This window comes from Amphiura filiformis, chromosome 1, assembly GCF_039555335.1.
Source record: "Amphiura filiformis chromosome 1, Afil_fr2py, whole genome shotgun sequence".
Lineage (NCBI taxonomy): Eukaryota > Metazoa > Echinodermata > Ophiuroidea > Amphilepidida > Amphiuridae > Amphiura > Amphiura filiformis.
Window position 1 is genome coordinate 14505614 of NC_092628.1, and position 19679 is coordinate 14525292.

General features: G+C 36.7%; 2 protein-coding genes across 2 annotated transcripts in view; both read left to right on the forward strand.

Moving 5' to 3' along the window:
• LOC140155982 (angiopoietin-1 receptor-like) overlaps window positions 1–19679 on the forward strand; it is a 68401-nt gene that overhangs the window by 22917 nt on the left and 25805 nt on the right. The gene's annotated exons all lie outside the window — the stretch shown is intronic.
• LOC140158028 (uncharacterized) lies at window positions 2351–18805 on the forward strand. Its single transcript, XM_072181301.1, has 6 exons — window positions 2351–2719; window positions 8594–8737; window positions 10083–10545; window positions 11451–12115; window positions 13202–13456; window positions 14720–18805. The coding sequence occupies exons 1-6, from the start codon at window positions 2456–2458 to the stop codon at window positions 15848–15850; spliced, it is 2922 nt and encodes a 973-aa protein (XP_072037402.1). The 5' UTR covers window positions 2351–2455; the 3' UTR covers window positions 15851–18805.

Consider the following 19679-nt stretch of genomic DNA (forward strand, 5'->3'; position numbering starts at 1 on the left):
GCCGTGGGCCAACGGTCACATGATCGGGGGAATCCCTAACAAATAATAATATGCATGATAGGAAGATAATTAGCTTTAATTAGCAAAAGATACGACGCGCCGATTATAATACTAGTATATAACGCCACTGATTGGCAAAATAGTTCGCAAAGGCAAGTAATTTTGGCAAATTTAAAATTATCTATAGAAAATCTGAAAATGCCATAATTTTCTAAAATTTCCGAGTCCATTTCCCATTTCGTGCGTCAAGGCGGCGGTACTATGGGCAGCCCGTCTCCCTTAGAAACTTGACGAATTCAACTTATTTTGATCAAATTTTGGACATTTTCCAGGCGTATTTTAAACATTTTAAGTTAATGCAAGCACATTTTGGGAGTTAGCATAATATTGGCATGCCGGGTTTTGTGACTTACTGTGACTCATGGGTTTATTTTACCTTCATAATTCCTTAATTGACGATTATGTCTAAGGCTAAGCTTTTACTTACTCTGCATGAAATGATTTAATTAATGCATGTCTGGATTTGTGACTTACTAAAAGGATTGACGATTATGTCTATGCTTACTTGTTTTGCATAAAATGTACAAGGCCTATTCAATTCATGCAAGTCACATGGGTTATTATGCATTACTGCGTGTTTGGATTAATGGTTAATTGTGGCACAATGCCGTAGGCCTATTTATAAGTAGTCTTTGTTAAAGACTGACTCGAGATAGTGGGGGACACGCGATCAAGGGGGGGGGGGGGGGGCGGCGAAGCCGCGATGAGCCGCGAAGCGGCGAATTCGAGCCGCGAAGCGGTGAGGGCGAGCCGCGAGCCGCGAAGCGGCTCGCGGCGAGTCAGTCTTTGTCTTTTACACGGTTCCGAGTCTCGCATTAGTCACGTTACTTCAGTATTTTAGCCCTCCCCTAATAATTAATTGACACAGTTACTTGACATTCCTGATGACAGTCGTCAATTAACACATCGATTAAGTGACTATTAATTCGAAATAACTCCATGTGAGTTAATCTCCCCTCTTGGCCGCGAGCTATACATGAGACAACATGAGCGTCCAGGGTTCAGTAATTTGAAGCCGTACCTAGTTGACCTTAATTAAATGTGCCCCGGGAAATATAGCACCATACATTATAGTTCTCCTGTTAGAAGGTTCATTTCGAATAAAAAAGAATAAATGATGATTCTCTGAATCAATTATCAATTAGGCCCAAATATAAAACTAAAGGTAATGATTATGGACCGATGGTTACCTGATTTTGGATTAGGTTTATGATGAACGGCTGACGAAAAACACGAAAATATCACAATTTAATTGACGAAAGTGAACAATACTAATTCAATATTCTGTTACAATTACAGTTTATTTGTTGAATTCAGGAAACTATTTTGAAACTTTTGCTTTGAAAAAAAATATCATTATTTAATATCCATTTTTCGGAAGATTTGAAGCCTGAGGTTAGGGTAGATTATAAAAAGAAAATGAATCCAAATCTACCGTTCCCCTAATATATAAAAGGCCCGACCCGCACTCCGAACTAGTATCAGTCAAGGCAAACTTTGAAAACCTCAGTTTTCCATCTCATTGCATGACCTTTTTGGGAAAAACATCCCTTTCTTAACATGCTTAACGTTTTCGCCTTCAACGATGCTCCATTCAATTTTGGCCTGGACATTTTTGGTCAAGGCGAATGATATTCAAAAGTGCCTTTTCTTCTAAAAACTTCATGCACATTTATTTTACTTTATTGATAATTGTTTTGGAAAGTTACCTCTTTCACGGACCGCGTTCCTTTACAGAAGTCACCCCGTAAGTTACCCTATCCTATTTCGTGAATTTCCGACGATCACGAGTCTTCCGCGCGGAGTGTGCACATGGAAATGTCGTACTTGCCTTTTTAAACTGAGCTATTATATTAAAAAAAGAGAAGCTAAGAGAAACGGTGATGATGATAATAAAATTTAAAAAACCAAACCATTTATTAAATAAATAGGCCAGGCCCAGCCATAATTTTGTACAATTTTGGATACAAATTATTTGGTTAACTTTTCTCTTCATCAAATCTACAAAAAACAAAATAGATGAATGTAGAAGTAAATAATTAATATGAGCCTGAGTCTGAACTTTATATTTTGCAAGTTTACTATGTTTTTAGCCTATTAGCGCGGATACAGAATGTTTATTTAGAACGAAATATAAATCGGATCGGTAGATTCCGTAACAAAGAACAAACCTGTTTACTTAGCTCCGAAATGAGTCGATATACTGCATGAATTGATCATAATTTTTTAGGCCTATACCGTATTAAAGATGGCTTCCTTTAGTGGAGGAGTTTCAAAAACTCCAACGAAACTTGCGAAAAGATATTGTTTTGTATGCGACAAAGGAGTTCTGAGAACGCACTATACTAATCTGCAAGCATCATGGAAATGTACCAATTCCAAGAAGAAAGAGGACATGCTAGCAACTTTAAGAAACGTTCTTGAGTGCTCGAAAGACGAATCAACAACATGGAAGTTTGTTTGTGACTCATGCATGACTAGGGCAAACAGGATTTCTAAAATGTGTAAAGGAGATGCGGTAGAGGCAGCAATCAAAGAACAGTTTATTGCTCAATTCAAGGAAACAACACGTAAATATTCGTGCAGAAAAACTCCATCATCAAGCCCATCATTGCAACAACGATACAAGAGGATGAGCACCGAATCACCACAGTCAAGAGTAAGTTTTTTCTCTGTTGTTTGTGTGTTCAAATATACTTCTAATTTAAACTAGAACTGCCGACCGTGCCCATATACAGTGTGTGCAAAACAATTAATGTATACCAATGTAACAAATAACAAATAGGATAAATTAGAACAAGCAGCCTATACCGGCATCTTTTAGCTCGGATTTAAGACATCAATCGCCTCATGCAAATTGAAAAGTTGCACTTTGCTCCATTGCATGGCATGGCCTATTTATATTTGTACACATGTTTTAAGGCCTACACAATATGAACAAGATTATAACTATCCCAGTGCTCTCCATTGATAGGGATTGATAGCACATTCAAAAAGGGTTTCTCGAAATGTTTTCTCGGATGCATAAAGGAGATGCTGCACGATTCAAAGAAACAACACGTAAAAATATCGTTGCCATGGAAACTACGTCTAATTATTGGTTTTTTGTTCAAAGGAAACTTGCGCGCCGGATTTCTCGGTAACGAATTGGCTGACTTTGAAGTACAAGTTTTCTTTTGTCTCGTTTCATTTAGGCCTAAATCTAAACGGCTAGAGTTATTTTTGAAGGTTTTTAATGTTTGGTGTCTACAGGCCGGATGTAGCCAAATACGTAGCCAAATTGTAGCCAATTTTTTTAGAAGAGTATTTGGTGATCCTAGCATCCTCTTTTTATGAAAATTTGAAGTAGATGTCAACCAAAAAAGCTTATTACTAAAATTTCAGTTGATTCCGATTTTACGTTTGCGAGTTATGCATGATTTATGCATTACACTACTCCATAGACTAATGTGTTGTAATTTCGTTCTGGTATACCAGAATGAAATTCAAATTTCACGATATCTTATGTAGCCAGAGGTTTCCAATGATAAAAAATCTCAACTTTTTTTGAGAAAAGTGGAAGATGATGCATGCTGTGGATCACGAAATGCCCCTTTAAGACATGCATGTTTAAGTAACGTATATGTGCCAAAATTTCAATCCAATAGAACATTGCATTACTGAAAAAAAAGCTGCGTTTAAAGGAAGGAGGATTTCGTGGCATTTTTCAGTATACGAAAAAAGCTTATTCCCAAAATTTCAGTGGAGTCCGATTTTGCGTTTGTGTGTTGTAATTTCGTTCTGGTACCGGTATACCAGAACGAAATTCAAACATGACGATATTTTTGCTAAACGAACTATTCTGCAAGAATTTTTTGGTATATACATAAATTAAACATAGCCATAGGCCTAGATACATGATATACGTATAGCCAGAGGTTTCCATGCAGTATAAAACTATCTTTTCTTTTTGAAAAAAAGTGGGGGATGAAGAACGTTTTCTAAAATACTCATTAAATTAATTATTTGTAGGCAGCCCATGTATGGAGTTTTTGTGCATAAATACACCCAGTTCAAGTTAATACATTTCTTCTATAATTTAAAATGTTGTATTTGGCAAATAAAGGTCGGTTCTATAATGACTATTAGAAATTGTTCTTATTGCCCATTTTAGAATTCCACAATGAGGTACGGCAAAATAAAAGTACAATGAATAGTATGAAGTATATGATATCCGGAATGAAGTGTTTTAATTTGTTCATGATACCAATATTTCTCAACAAAGTTTTAGAAACGCAGTCAATGACATTTCCAAGTGAAGTTTTCATCACAGTGCATCTTTTGACTCGGTTTTTTTTTTTTTTTTTGGAGTAGGCCAACAGGTGCAGTATTCATGCTATCAATGCCCAATTTATCAAAGTTATGTCCTACACTGCAAAAACAAGTGTTTATATTTAAACACCATATTGTGTTTATCAGAGCAACACTTAATAAACACATAATTCATGTTAATGGTCTAACACTAATGTTCATAAATTAACACTTGGTGTTATATTACAAACACTAATGTTTGTAATATAACACCAAGTGTTAATTTATGAACATTAGTGTTAGAAAAATGAACATTAGTGTTAGACCATTAACACGAATTATGTGTTTATTAAGTGTTGCTCTGATAAACACAATATGGTGTTTAAATATAAACACTTGTTTTTGCAGTGTACCTTCTGAATCCATATTACTAGTCTGACGGGTAAAACTAAAGGGAAAGCTCCCCCTTCTTATCCCCTGTTGGATGTTGGCAGCCCATTCAAGATTTTGATGTGATTTTTTTGTACTTTTTGGCGCATGTTTGACAATTTTCCCATACATTCAACGATGCCTTAGCCCCCACCCAATTTGCTCTTTAAAATGCCCTCCTCTCTGAAGCCATTGCACATCAATCGAACCACGTCTAAACATGCTTTATGATATATAAATCCTAGCCTAGTAGATACCGGTATATGATCGTGGATGATCATGATGGAACGCGCACACCCTTGCTATTAATCCGAATAAAAATATCTCATTTTTTCTCCATATAGGCCCTAGGCCTACATGAGTAAATGTTAAAATCGCGGTAAAATCAGCCCTTTCTTGAAGCAGAAATTCACCACTTAGGGCCTATTTGGTAAGACGTTATAATCAACCCTTTTGGGAAATATAAATTCACAAAATGTTAACTTATGAGCCCGCTACACCCCACCCCTCCGTAAATCCAGGCTACGGGTGGGCATGATTAGCTAAACTTGAAAACACATAGGCCTATTTACCACTGCTTTTCTCATTTATTTTGAAATTTAAAAAACGCAAAGTCAATTAAATAAAATTCAATGTTTGAAATGCTTCTCTGATTTTTTAGCCTACCTTCATCGAAAGCCCCTTATGGAAGATATGGGCTGGGGTACCTGCATGTATAATAAGTATCGGTGCCCAGGGATCGTTCCTAACTTCCTACACCTGGGCCTATATTTATTTCATATTGAAGTGCCCCGGTTGGGTTTTTTTTGGGGGGGGGATTAAAAGACTGCAAATTTTTTCCAGCCAGAAAGCTTCCCACCCTGCGAACATTTCCAGTTCCACGTAGGCCTAGGCCCCCTATATGGGAATATTTTGGCCTATTCACCCTTTGCACGGGTCCGTTATCTTGCTACCAAAACGAGGTTTTTGTAAAGTGTGCTGAGGCTTGCGGATCAACGTGTAGCGCCCCCCCCTTTTTCTTTCTGCAAACGCATGCGCAAAATGTTCGTTTTAGTTCTCTCGCAATGTCCAGAAGGCCTTTGCAACGCGTAGGCCTACGCAGTATAAAAAAAAAGCATGCGTTTGACAGGCATAAGCCTACGCAGCACCCAGCACGCACTTTGCGGGTAGAACCCCAGTCAAACGAGAACCCACGGTTCAAGTCTAAACATTGACAGTGCAAATACCGTTACCTACCCAGACAAACGAGCAAATGTCTACTATGGTTACCGTAGGCCTACCTATGCCTCCCCCCCGTTTTAGCCTAGTGGCGTAGCGTCAGAGGGCCACGGGGGCACGTGCCCCCAATCGATCTTACTTTTTTTAATCCCATAGGAAAATTGCCGAAAACGGTTTGTTCCCCTACCACTCTCAGACCCGATGCCCCCCCCATCATGAGCCTGACCCACGCTACGCCCCCCCCATCCCCTCACCATTGGCATGGTCAGACATCTGCGTCCCCTCCCTCCTCAGAATGGCAGCAATTGCCAATGCTAAAAATCTCCCCCAGTATGAGTGCACAGTTCCTTACAATTAGAGACCGATCGTTATTTACGGCAGGGGGTAGGCCTATGGGCGGTTTGGAAAAAAAAATCGACAAAAAATTTCGCATTCCTCCCTCGCGTCCGCTCAGAATGTTTGTGTTCCCCCTTGTTTCTCCATTTTTTCTCCTTTTAAAACTTAACAATCCCCTCCTGATTAAACTAAAATTTCAGGCTCCCCCTCAAAAAAAAAAAAAAAATTGTGTTCCCCTTAAATTTTCATATCCCCCTGCAATAAATAACGATCGTTCCCTTATACTTAAATCCCACAAGGCAACGCAAGGCATCGTTTACTTGAAAGTTGACATCACTGTACATGCGAAGTCCGTGTGATCTCCATACGTAGCAAATACAGTAATTATAGTAATGTCAATCATAAGTAAAATGAAACTTCCATTACGCACGTGATCAGTCGTGTCAGGCACTGCTCGTGTCGACATGTCAATTTCCAACAATAAAAATACATAAAATATGTAGCGATTGGCAATTTCAGGATACCTGAAGAAACTACAATTAAGGTAATAATGCCGGGTATTTAGTAAATGAGAGAGTGCATGGACTTGAAGACAAAGTTACTCTATTTTAAAGGAAATCGAAGCAAGCATGCAAGAGTGACATGATCATGAGAGCATGGAGAGTGATGATGATAACATTGTATGCATGCATTGTAAGCAATGGACACAAAATGGATGATGAGTAAGCTTAGTTAAAAATTAAATCGGACCCGTTGGTGCGTTTTAAAATTTCTGTATGATGAGAAATACAGAGTTGTAATTATATTAATATCATTATCACACTGGGTCACTGCCTGTCTCAGCCTCTCAGGCACGAATCGCTTCGTCTGCCAAAAACCTTTCTATCTATTAAATAAAACAGCTCAAGACAGTTGCCCTTTGACAGTTGTTGCTAATTTTAAAATCAAGACCATTAAATCAGGACCCATTTAGAGCCAGGTTTGCTTGATTTTTATTTAAATCGTGTGGAATACAAATTATCAATTTTCATATAAAAAATACAAAACATCTTGAATTTTTTTATATTTTTTTTTTTTTTTAGGTCAACAATGTATTATCCTAGCATTTAGGTCTAGATAGGTCCTGGGACACTCCAAAGCCGAAAAAATAAATACCGGTAACTTAAATTTTTTTTTTTTTTTTTTTTTTGAAAATTTTGACCAAAAAGCACACTTTTGACCAAAAAGCACATTTTTGGCAAAAATCACATTCTGGACAAAAAAGTCACATTTTTGATCAAAAATCACATTTGTCACTATAAGGCCGTATAAAATTAATGTTTTGGTTCTCGCCCCTCCTCCTCAATTTCTGGGATTTGTCAGATTTTTTTTTTTTTTAGATTTTTCAATTATTTTAGACTTTGGAATGATTTATGAATTTTTCATACATATAAATAAGTTTATTAGAGAACTAGGACCACTTCCAAGTCTTTTTGTGGTACTCTAGGGGTTTATCCTCAGAATCTCACATTTGAAAAAAAAAGTGCCTCATCGCTTTCCTCGAGCACTGTTGGAAAAGACTGAAAACTACTGACAATGCTGATTTTACATTGAAAAAAAAAAAAACACCTCCCTCCCTCATCAATTCATGAAAATCCTCTGGACGAGAACCAAAATATTAATTTTATACGGCCTAAGGGTGTGAGCGAGTCCCGGGAATTCGAGTCCCGCCCGAGAATCCTATTACTCGGCAGGAAATTCCATACCCGGGTACCAAATAAAAATAAAAATAAAAATAAATTTTTTTAAGTTTTTTTTTTTTTGGTTTTGTAGTGTCTCTGGACCTAGACCTAAATGCTAGGATCATTCATGGTTGACAAAAAAAAAATGAATTTTGCACATTGTTTTGTGTTTTTAATATGAAAAATGATACCGTACATAGTTTTCTTGTCATACTCTATTGAATTGAATTCCCCCCTCCCCAGTGGCGCCGACACTGTAAAGGAGCAAAGAAGAAAAATAACAAAAATATTTGAGAATCTCCAAAAATCCTCGAGGGCGGAGATGATATACATGTTATTTATTTTACTTGGCCTAATAACAAGCATCAAAGCAGTATCGACGGTTGATCCAAAAATGAAATAAATAAAGTAGCGTAGCTGATATGCATACTTTTCTCCAAACCCATGGTATCAATTTTTTTACACACAGCTAAAGCCAGATTAGAACTACTAGTACCGACTACCGGTAACCATGCACATTTCTGTTTTTGCTTCATCAGGGTCCAAGCAAACGTGTTCTGCCATTCTCTCTACAACCTACAGCTGCTGAATTACAACCTACAACTGATGATATTGATGCTGCCATTGCAACAGCGCTTGAAGATGTTGAGGACTTGTCTGCTTCAGCAGAAGTTAAAGTGGAGGTACATAAATAGTCTGGGCATAATAAGTAGATACTTTTAGTGTGGCTTTATTATGGGTATAGCAGTTCTTGAAAAAAAATCTGATTTAAATAAAAAATCTTGATTTAAAAAAAAAAAAAAAAATTTACTATTTATTTTTTTGTTTTTAAATTTAAAAAAATCATCAACCCTGATTATTTTTACATATACTTATATGTCAGGTACATACTTCCATAGAATACTTGCAGTCGCAGATTGCGTGCAGGCTGTATCAAAATGAATGGTTTCAATAAACTTTTCAGTGATTAATGGACTAGAATAAGATGCATATGGTGAATCCAAGGGTCAAGGGTTTGAATCCCAGTTCCGGCTCTTTGTGTCCTTGAGCAAGGCACTTCACTCTACTTGCTTAGTGTTTCCGAGGGTCCCGTGTACATGCATATTTTCTCACATTAATGTAGTGTAGTGTCCACATTAGAGAACGTCGCATGCTATTCGAAAAGAGCAGGGGATCATTCACCCCGGTACTGTTGACTCGTCTGGTTACAAATGTAGTGTTGAGGAGTATCAAAGCAGAAGCAGAAGCTAATTCAATAATTGCAGAACAGTACATAATAATGGGTAAATTCTTGGATGAGAAATGGGATACAATAACACAATCATCCCATAGAAGACTGTGTGAATGAACTTTGATTGGAAATTCTTGTGATTTTATTTTTCATTTACAACACTATTACCTCTTAAGGTAGGTTCATCGTTGTTTGTTATACATGTATGAAAGGTCTGTGCAGGTCAATCACTCAGACCCAACAATTGGAAAAAATACTCAAGATTTTTTTTAAAGTGCAAAGTTCGTAACCATTGGAATACCGTGTGAGCCCGGCTGTGATACACTGATAACCCACAACTGGAATAACCCACAGTGCACTGTGTTCTGAATTATCAAATTGGTTATTTATAGAACCAATGTTAAAAAAAGAGCATTAAGCTACCAATTATGGTCATTTAAAGAGGATCCAGTGTTTTATTGGGAAGAAAATAATGCACTTTTTAATATTGATGAAAACTGATGGTTACAAAATTCAATTTTTGATACAACCTGTAGGGCCAGACACCAGAGCGAAAAATAGTCATCACTCAATGAAAAATTTAGAAGTTTCATTGGAGTAGACCACTGCTAAGCTCAGTTTATGAATCAGGAAAATTTTTTTTTTTTTTTTTTTTTTTTTTTTTTTTTTTCTGTGACCTTTCTGGGAACGGCGTTCCCATGCCGGTTTTTGGAGGCCTGACCTACATACATCTGTGTAAGCCTCAAGCAAACTACTCTGACACCATTATTGTATCTGTACTGTATATTCTTTTTCAGATCGTTGTCCACTACCCTAGCAGAATTAGGCGTCGCACTCTTCATGGTCCCTGGGTAGGTGTTGGAAAGGCGCTCAGTTTAGGGAATGAAGATGCTGCACTGCAACAGGTTTTACATATGCCGAATGGCAAACAGGAAGCGAGTTTACTTGTTGTGAAGGTAGTAGAAGAAGAAGGAAAGAGAATTTGTAAGAAGCCATCGAAGGATGACGGGCAGGTCTCAGCGTTCAGGGACAACACTCCAGCAGCACTGAACCGTTTTAACTATAGCAATCAGAAATCGGAAATGGAGAGGAACTGCCCAGTGCTGCTGACCATTTTAGAGGCAGCAGCCATGAACAAGACCCAACTCAAGAAAAACAAGGCAAAAACAGAAGAGTCCCTTGTTCCAGGGATAATGACGGCGGCCAGCATTCTATTCAACTGTCGCTCACAAGAAATGAATGCTCACCAGACACTTACAGGTAAGTAAATTGGAAATGATTCATGAAGGAAGGATTGAATGCATAATATGCTATGCTTCGCCCTAGCAGGGCATAAAGACAATGAGAGACACAAAATAATATAAGTTTAAGAAGAATCTATATAAATGATGCAAATCAGAGAAATTGTGATATAAATGGCTTTATGAAACTATGTTGTGGGTTTTTAAAAAACATTAAATTGTCCTATATTTTGCCATATAAAAAGAAGTGATAAATGTTTCACTTTTTTTTCAAAATATCAATTTTTATTAGTTGGTAAGTTTTTCAGGACAAAAGAATGAATTGAGACATGTAGGCTACCCCTTGCCTACCTGCAAAAATATCAATTTTTAATATTTTGCCATAAAATTTGTATTATATTGCCAATTTCACAAAAATCAAAATTATGTGATATCAGAAGGACATTCCTCGTATTCAGAATACAATGCGATATTAAGTCTGATGTGCTCTCATGTCCCGCAAAAAATAATGTGCAAGAGTCTACTTATTACTTACCACTACCAGTGCCCTAAAAGACTTGGTGAGACAAAACATAATTATATTGAATGATTCATTAGAAATTATATGTTTTTGTGTGCTCCTGAATATGAGCTTCCTCTGTGTGTCTTTCAAGTTTTGATTGACTCTGGGATGGGTTTTGCCAGTTTTTGCAAATGTGGCAAAAACTGAAGAAAAAAGAGTGAAATAGTGGGACATTTTGACAGTTTTAATATTTTCTTGATTTTAACTCTTGTGAACAGCAGTTGTGTCACTTAATTGTATTTACAGTTTAAAACAGCTCACATTAAAGCTATTAGCAATGTGTCAAAAATATTTGTGCAGTGGTTTAAAGCTTTTTAAGTTTGCTGTTCTGAAGTTTGACTAATTTTATTATTTCATTGCAGGTTTGCAGCTAAAAAGAGCAGGTGCTGATAAGAAATGCTTTGAGAGAATGAATGTGAAGAAACTGTCTGTTGTCCACAGCGTGGTTAAGAAGATTCAATTTGAATATGGTAGGAACCATGATCAGGCAGTCCATGAATGGAAGAAGCAGATGAAAGAAGACAAACAAAGAGAGATGTGCATTACATCATGGCTTCAAGATCTAGAAGAACAAACCGCATCAGCAGTAGGCAACTTTCAAAGACAAATCGCTTCCAAGGCATTGTCTGTCCGTGCACCTGCACTTAAGCAACAACTTGATGACCATAACTCTACTCGCCATCCTGGTTTTAGGCTTGTTGGAGACAATGTCGACTTGAAAGTAAAACCTAGGTATATGTCAACTGACAAGCAGAATGTTGATCACCATCATTTTCAGCACATTGCAGTTAAGAATCGCATCTCTGGCATGCATTTACCCGATGATGAGCCGATTGGTACACCAGAATCTACTCCACTGACAGAGCTTCAACCAAATGCCAGTGATAACAAAGCCCTTCATTATGAGTGGAGTATCCTGATAGGTCAAATCATATCATCACATTGTCCCCACCTGTCCTGGATGAAGAACTGTCTGCCATCTCTGACACATAAGCACATGGACAGCATGAAGAAGAAAAGTGAAGTGGTAAGTACATGTAGTAATGTATGTGACGGGATTCAACTTTTGCCCTTTTTTGGTCTGTACCCCCCTGTGGGTAAAATTTTCGATTTGCATGCCAAAAATTGCTTTCCCCTCTCATTTTTGAAGTATTACTTGCCCCAATTTTTGGGCTCTAAATTTGCTAACTTTAAATGATTTAGATTATATCGAGCGCTGTGAGCAGGAAATTCTGCATTATTTGAACGTTTATGCCTGATTTTTTCCTTAGAAGCCTTTCTAGAATGCATGCCAAAACTTGCTTCACCCCATTGACCTGCTAAAATTTGCTCCCTCCTTTTAGATTTGCATTATTATTTCACCACACTTTGCCCTCTCCCAGGGCAGTAAGAGTAAAGACCTATATTTTAGCACCTACCCATATGAAAACCCCCATTTCTTAGTATGTTAATGTAACCTCCTTCAACTCACATAATTTTGGATACTATGATCATATTCTGATTCGTTGAACCTTCTAATTAGCATACTTTCTGATACCTCCATATTTGATATAACCTAATTAATTGATAATAACTCTGTTGACATAATGACGTCATTAAAATCTGGTCATAACAGTACGAAACATGATGAACAGTATTACAGTACTGTTAGCTACTGTTATATTGAAAAATACCATATAGCTGATGTTAGTCCAATATAACGGAAATATTTCTGCTGATGACCCCATGTTCACATTGGCTAAATAAGCTGTATTTTTAATGGAAAGAGGTTGGTTCTTGTCTGCCATATGTTTCCTCAGACTTTTTGAGGTCATTTAGAATTGCGTACCAGTCATTTTTGTTATCCTATCTACAGTTCACACATTGATAAGTGGATTTCGAAAATTCTTCATTTTTTGGTTTAAGTATTCATTTTTCAGCTGGGCTGGTTACGTTTACAGCCATGCATCAGTATATCACCCGTTCCAGTTTTTATATTATTTCCTTGGTCAGTACTACTTTCTCATTAATGTTTTAATTTCAATCTTTTGTAAACACACACACACATGTTGAGTTCAAAATAGTTTTCCCTCAAAGTAATACTGTATTCTTATTCCAACTTTATCTTTCACAGGTTAACCTTGGTGTCATCATGCAGAACGAGAATACCAAAGAAGGAATTGCAGTTATTGTCAAAGACCAAAACGGATATATCCCTGAAGATGGTCAAGGCAATCCCATCACGACACCCCTGGGTGGGGACCAGCTGACAATTGAAAGATCAGATCATGCAATAGAGGACCAGAGAGATGCCTTTTCTCCAATGGAACGGCTTGAAGGGTTACAGCCTGTGATTGAAGATTTTCACACTCAAGGAAATTTCTATCAGGTAGTTGATCTCTTTTATAATTTCAGGCTGGCAGTATAAAAACACAAAATGTAACTACACATTTCTATATGAAAGCATGAATGTTCTTCTCTTTCCGGCAGGTTGCATTATTGTCATTGTGTGTATTATTACCTTTAGTTTCAGGTATTTCTGTCGTGCTTACTTTCATCACTGCCCCCGTACCACCCACTGGCCTGTAAAAGAATACATGATGCTTTTGTACAAGTACAATTCCGATGAACCGGCAGCAGCACATAGAATGCCTGCTGAACGTTTTTGGCGTCAGAAGTTGTTACTTATTTTGGAATAACAAAGCCATTTGAATCTATTTTGAACTAGAAATTCAATGTTTGAGGCTTCTTTTGGCTCTCAACCAAAGACTTCATGTTGAAAAAGGTATACTAGTTCCAAACGGTCCATCTTGCACACAATGACCTCATATCGGTTTATATTTTGCTCTCACCTAATGCCCCTTACTGTCAAAGTGCCATCCCAACGCTTGTGTCCATTTTATATTGAAGTCCCCCCCCCCCAACACAAAGACCCTTTTCCAAGGAAACTTAGATAGTACCACCAAAAATGTTTCCTGAATAAAGCCAAGTGACAGCGCCACAGGGGGCATGAGAGGGAAAATGCCCATTCCAGTCAGAACTGCCCACTCCCCCAGTAAAAATCCAAAATTACAAAAATGTCACCTTTTATCAGTGATTATGCCCACAATTTGTTGATTTTGGCCCCCCCCTGAAATTTATTTTGCCCTCCCAGAAAAAAATCCTGGTGTCGCCACTTAAATCGACAATGTTTGACACTTAAAAATTTCATTCTCCTGTTTAGAAATAATGATCATGGGGCTTGTATACACTAAATAAGTACTATTATACTTATTATTATTATTATTATTATTACTCTGTAAGTTTGAGGTAATCCACACAGTATGGTATGTATCTTTTGATTCATTTTTTTCGGTAAATGCCATAAGCTTTTTTGGGCATGTTGTCATACCGACATTGTTATGTGCAGTAACAATGTTCAGAAAACAATGTGCACATCGGTGTGACATCAAATGATGACATGTCAGTCTATCTGTAAAGGCTTGTGGGATTTACCGAAAAAAATTGGATTTAAATTTTACACAGAACTAATTGGTTCATGATAAATATTGAAATTAAAATTTAAATTGTAAAAAATCTAGACTAAAAAGTAGTTTATAGCCACAAGTCGGAGCTAAAGTTATTTGTTTTTCTTTTCTCTATTATATATCAGGCAATTTGGAAGGAGCTTTATCACCAGTATTCAGCAGGTGACATAGGCACCCTTATGTCGGCAAGAAACATCTTGCAAGCCAAGAACGTAACCAAAGATCCAATGAAGAATCTGAACGCTGCTAAAGCATTTCTTGACAAATATACAGAAGCGTTGGTATTAGCTGCTGCCATGGATTTCTTTGGGATGCAGTCTCCTGCAGATGAGCCTACAAAGAATGTTATAACACCACTGGAACAATGTCAAGAGAAGGCCATGGAGGTACTTGGCAAAATTGTCAACAAATATGCCATACCATCAGATGAGGAGTTTGAGGCGTCGCAGACAACACCACTGAAGTGCCCTTTCTGCGGCAATCCGTTCAATCTGGTACGCACTTTGCAGATGCATGTTAAGAAGCGACACTCAAGAGTCAACATTCAAGCTGTACTGGCAGGCACCAGTCAGGCAGAGGAGGAGACTAGCACTGACAGTGTTTTTAATTATAGCTGCAATGCTCTAAGTATGTGCCTTCTTGCGTTCAACTTTGATGATGCAAGAAAGATGGGCGATGGGGAGCGTATTATCAGACTGCTCAAGTTTATAATGCTGCATTTCAAAGTGACAGGCAAGTTCAAATATGCAAACCATACGTTTCGGCATATTGCTCAAGTAAAGTGCTTGCTTTCACCTCGTCTCGCATATGAAGTCACTTGGAACAGGTCTGTGAATATGCAAGGCAGGAAGGACAGTAATGTTGAACATGACAGGAAAGTAGAGCATGACAACAGAACATATAAACAGAACGTACGAGGGTTTCATGGGAAGCTGACTGAGAAAAGCGTGCAGCGCGTCAGTAGGTCAGCACAGAAAGTGGAGGCTGTCTTGACTGATGTTGACAGGCAAACTGATGTGAAGTCCAGATCTGGCAAACATGCTGCACCAGACCAAACTGCAGACATCATCACACTTGCCGGCAGATTTCAAACAGAGCAAATATTCAACATGAAACCAGGTAGACATCACCACTTCTTTCCGGACTTTCCTAGGTCACTTTTGAGCCGTATTGACATTGATGACTTCCATGACTGGATGAAGAAAGAGTTAGGAAACTTGTCAAACAAGAATATTTTCAAGTGCATTAAAAAGTAGGCACTAGGAACAGTGGTACAGCATTTGAGCAACATGTACTACCAAAGGACAGAGACGGCAAAATTTGTATGTCACTAATGGAGGATAAAATGTGTAACTTCCCTAATTATTATGTCTGGTCCAAAGACTTCCATTTTAATCTTGTGCGTGCTAATGCTTGCCTTTGCATTTGTTGTACTGATGGAAAATGTTAATTATCTAAAAATGTTCACTTAAGTGTGTGGTTATGTTAGGGTGTTAAAAAGTCACATGATACATGTATTTCCAGAAATGAAATTGTCAATGTGATAATCGTCAGTGTGCGACCCTATTATTGGCTGTGGTCTGTAGTTAAGCATTGAAATTTAGGGGCATCATAATAACATTTGTAGTGGAAAATGTTCAGTTTCAAACTATCTTAGCCCAAACTTAAGGTATTGAGGTATTTTACTATTTGATGGGCTGCCAGCATGCAAAATATTGCAATTTTGTGTGTATTTTGCCCTCAAACCGAGATCTCTAAAATGTGTTCGACCCTCAAACAAATATAATTTTGAGCTGCTTAGATAGGAGATGCTGGATGGAAATCTGCTGTGTGTTAAAAATGCCATCAGAAGAGGGTTCTCCCTGGTTGAAGGTGTACAAGGATGTGCCACAGTTTTGGAGTACCTTTTCATTTTCAATGTGTTTTTTAAAATGAAGAGTAATGTGCCCAATTATGCGCAATAGGGCAAAAGTGCCCTTCACCCAGTTCATGAAAAATTGGTGTACTGATGGGTGGCAAAAACTAGGTATATATAGAGAAAGTCAGCATCCAAAATTCGGTGTGGCACTTCAATGTACAAGTCTTTTTCAAAGACCCTCAACCCCCCTATCTTGTTTAGGTTTGGGGATATTTTATATGATTGGTACTGAAACCAAGAATATAAAAGTGTTGTATTAGTGCCATGCGATTCATGTTTCATGGGAAAGGGGCAAGTAAAGAATGCTGATAATTTTTTATTTACCAAAATACTGTACCAATATGAACAAGTAATAGTACTACAAATAATCAGAACAAGTATGGTGGTAGCAGTTTATTTTAATTGGTCTACAATGTTAGAACACTCAGGTACACACATTTGCACTTGTGAACCGGTTTGAACAAATGATTTTGATGTCATTTTTATGCTTATAATACATGTAAAGTTTAGGCTTGTGTATTGAAGCCAAATGAATTTTATATCTTAAGAATTATTAAAAAGAGGTTGCGATTTCTAAAGGTATGAATCATATGCCCGTAGGCGTAGATAGATAGATCCATTCAAAATCCTGTCACAGAGTGATTTTTAATAGATGTACAGATGTATGAAACATACATTTGGAAATCAAATCGCAACATACTAGGCCTACTCCCTATTCCAGAAAAATGCAGTCACTAATTTTTTTGGATTAAAAAAATATGACTGATTAGCCAAATGAAACAGCTAAATCCTAATCCTTTAGTAAGTCCTAACTGGCAATAAAAGTCAAATTTTAATACTTGGTCAATTTTTGGAAATAAGGGCCAAAAACATGCATTTTTAGGGTGTTTTTTCAAACTTGTTAGTATTCTGTGACAATCAAGCCCAAGGACTTGAACAAAGCCTAATTTCAACTTATGCATTCTAATTTTTGAAAAATACATTTTCCTATCTTTTTCATAAAAATAACAAAAGTAACATACACTATTAAAATTATGAGGCTACTCTTAGCCTATACTCAAGATTTTGAATGCTTAGACTTGTGCCAAGTCTTACAATTTTGTTAACTTGTAAGGAAACATGCAAAATTGCATGTTTTGGACCATTTTTCATTTTCAAAATGTGACTATTATTGACAGTTAGAACTACTGTCAAGTACATTGTAACTAAAGGATTAGGATTTAGATATAATATGTTTCATTTGTGGCAAAATAGGGGGTAGTGCAATAAAAGTGTACCGGTATATGCGCGGGGTATATTATGTATAGCACCACAGCAGCAAAAGGGAGTATCCCATCGTGCTTTGCAGTCTATCAGCTTGTACAATCGTAAGTGTATACAAAAATACGAGCTGCTTAAATATTGAAAGCTATGAACAGTTTCACAATACTTTAGATCATATTTTTTTTCAAACAAAACAGTTTACTTGTATTTTAGTCTATTTTACAGCAACAATTTTATTTTGTACTTGAGTATGATATGGGTGAATCTGGAATTTAAAATCTAACTGTAAACATGATTCATAGACAAAATTTTCAAAAGTGCAAGTTTTGGAAGTATTGTACATTTGAGAAATAGTCATATGAATTGAGTTTGTTCTTGAGTTTGATTTGGCACAAGTTGAAACAAAATTGAACTTAAAAAGAAAGCTACGTGCTATCATGCTTTTTAGAATTTTTTCAGTAAAATGCACGTGCTGCACACGATTATAACTTGAAAAGATCCTGTAAACTGTACAACTTGGGGAAGTATGAAATATTTTTCCAAAGGTGGGGGGGGGGGCTGAAATATCAAGTCAAGTTGATGGTTTTAATTTTACAATGTTACAGGTTAACTTTACAGGAAATTTGAGTGAAGTGCCAACTTTGGAGCACAAGTATTGTTTGTAAATACTCACAATAAGTTAGTAAAATGTTATTATTAAACATGTAAATATAATTTATAAATCAGAACAGTTGTTTACAGTTTCAGATATCAAGGGTTGAGAACCAGAAAGCCTTAACTCTTTGTCAAAGACTGACTCGTGATAGTGGGGGACACGCGATCAAGGGGGTTGAGCGGTGAAGCCGAGTTCGTCCGAGAGTGTGTGGTTTTCAGTAGTTTCTCCCCCTATGGATAATACATGTACACGGTTTGTAACACAGACTATGCTCTCATACCTTCCTGAGATAATCCATACATGGTGTTGGTACAATATTGTATGTAACATATCTACGTTATTTAATTTATTGCCATTCTATTTCCAGTAATGTTTGATGACGTAAAATCGATAATATATTTCTACCAGATATTATACGTAACATATTATCGACTTTACGTCATCAAACATACATTAGAACTTAAACATTAGAAATTTAATAATCATACCAAACATGGGATGGCTCTTTACAAATCAATATTCCCTCCTGATTTTTTTTAATTTGTCAAGTTTAAAAGTACTGTTGTGAGAGTAGTTCATTGTGACTTGTCAGTTGAGGCTTTCTGGCTCTCAACCCTTGATATAATCTTTATATTAAAGATTCAAAGGCTTAAGTATTTCACTGTTTAAATTTTCGGTCTGTTTTGTCCAATAGTAACAAGTTGAAAAATACATGGCATGATTATAGCCGTATTCAACCTTTGAACCATAAATCAGATTTACAACATTCAAAACGTTTTAATCGGTTATCAAAAACATAACAAAATAATGATAATTGTTAGAAACTACTCAAATGTTCACCCAAATGCAAATTCTACTTATTTCACTGTTAAAAAGGTAGACCCTTCACATTAAATTCTTAGTTTACTGTTTAAATTTTTTTAAAGGCACAAGGTAACTAGTTAATTATATTTTTTATTTTGAAATGAGCGGTCACTGACCAATATGAATATTACATTTTGGCAGTGCAGGTTATTATTTTGATTACCAGTGTATTGCAATTATGGTTGATTTTATATATTGATACTAATGCAGGGGTTTTCTTTGTTTGGTGATGGTTAGAAAGTAGCAAATTAATGTATAAATTAAAATATCATTAAACAGAGACAATGTAAACAAAAATCAAATAATTAAACATTTTGCAATTCTCAATTTTGGATAGCAATACATGTAATCTGTGAAGGGCCAAACGTTAGTTCATCAACTTATG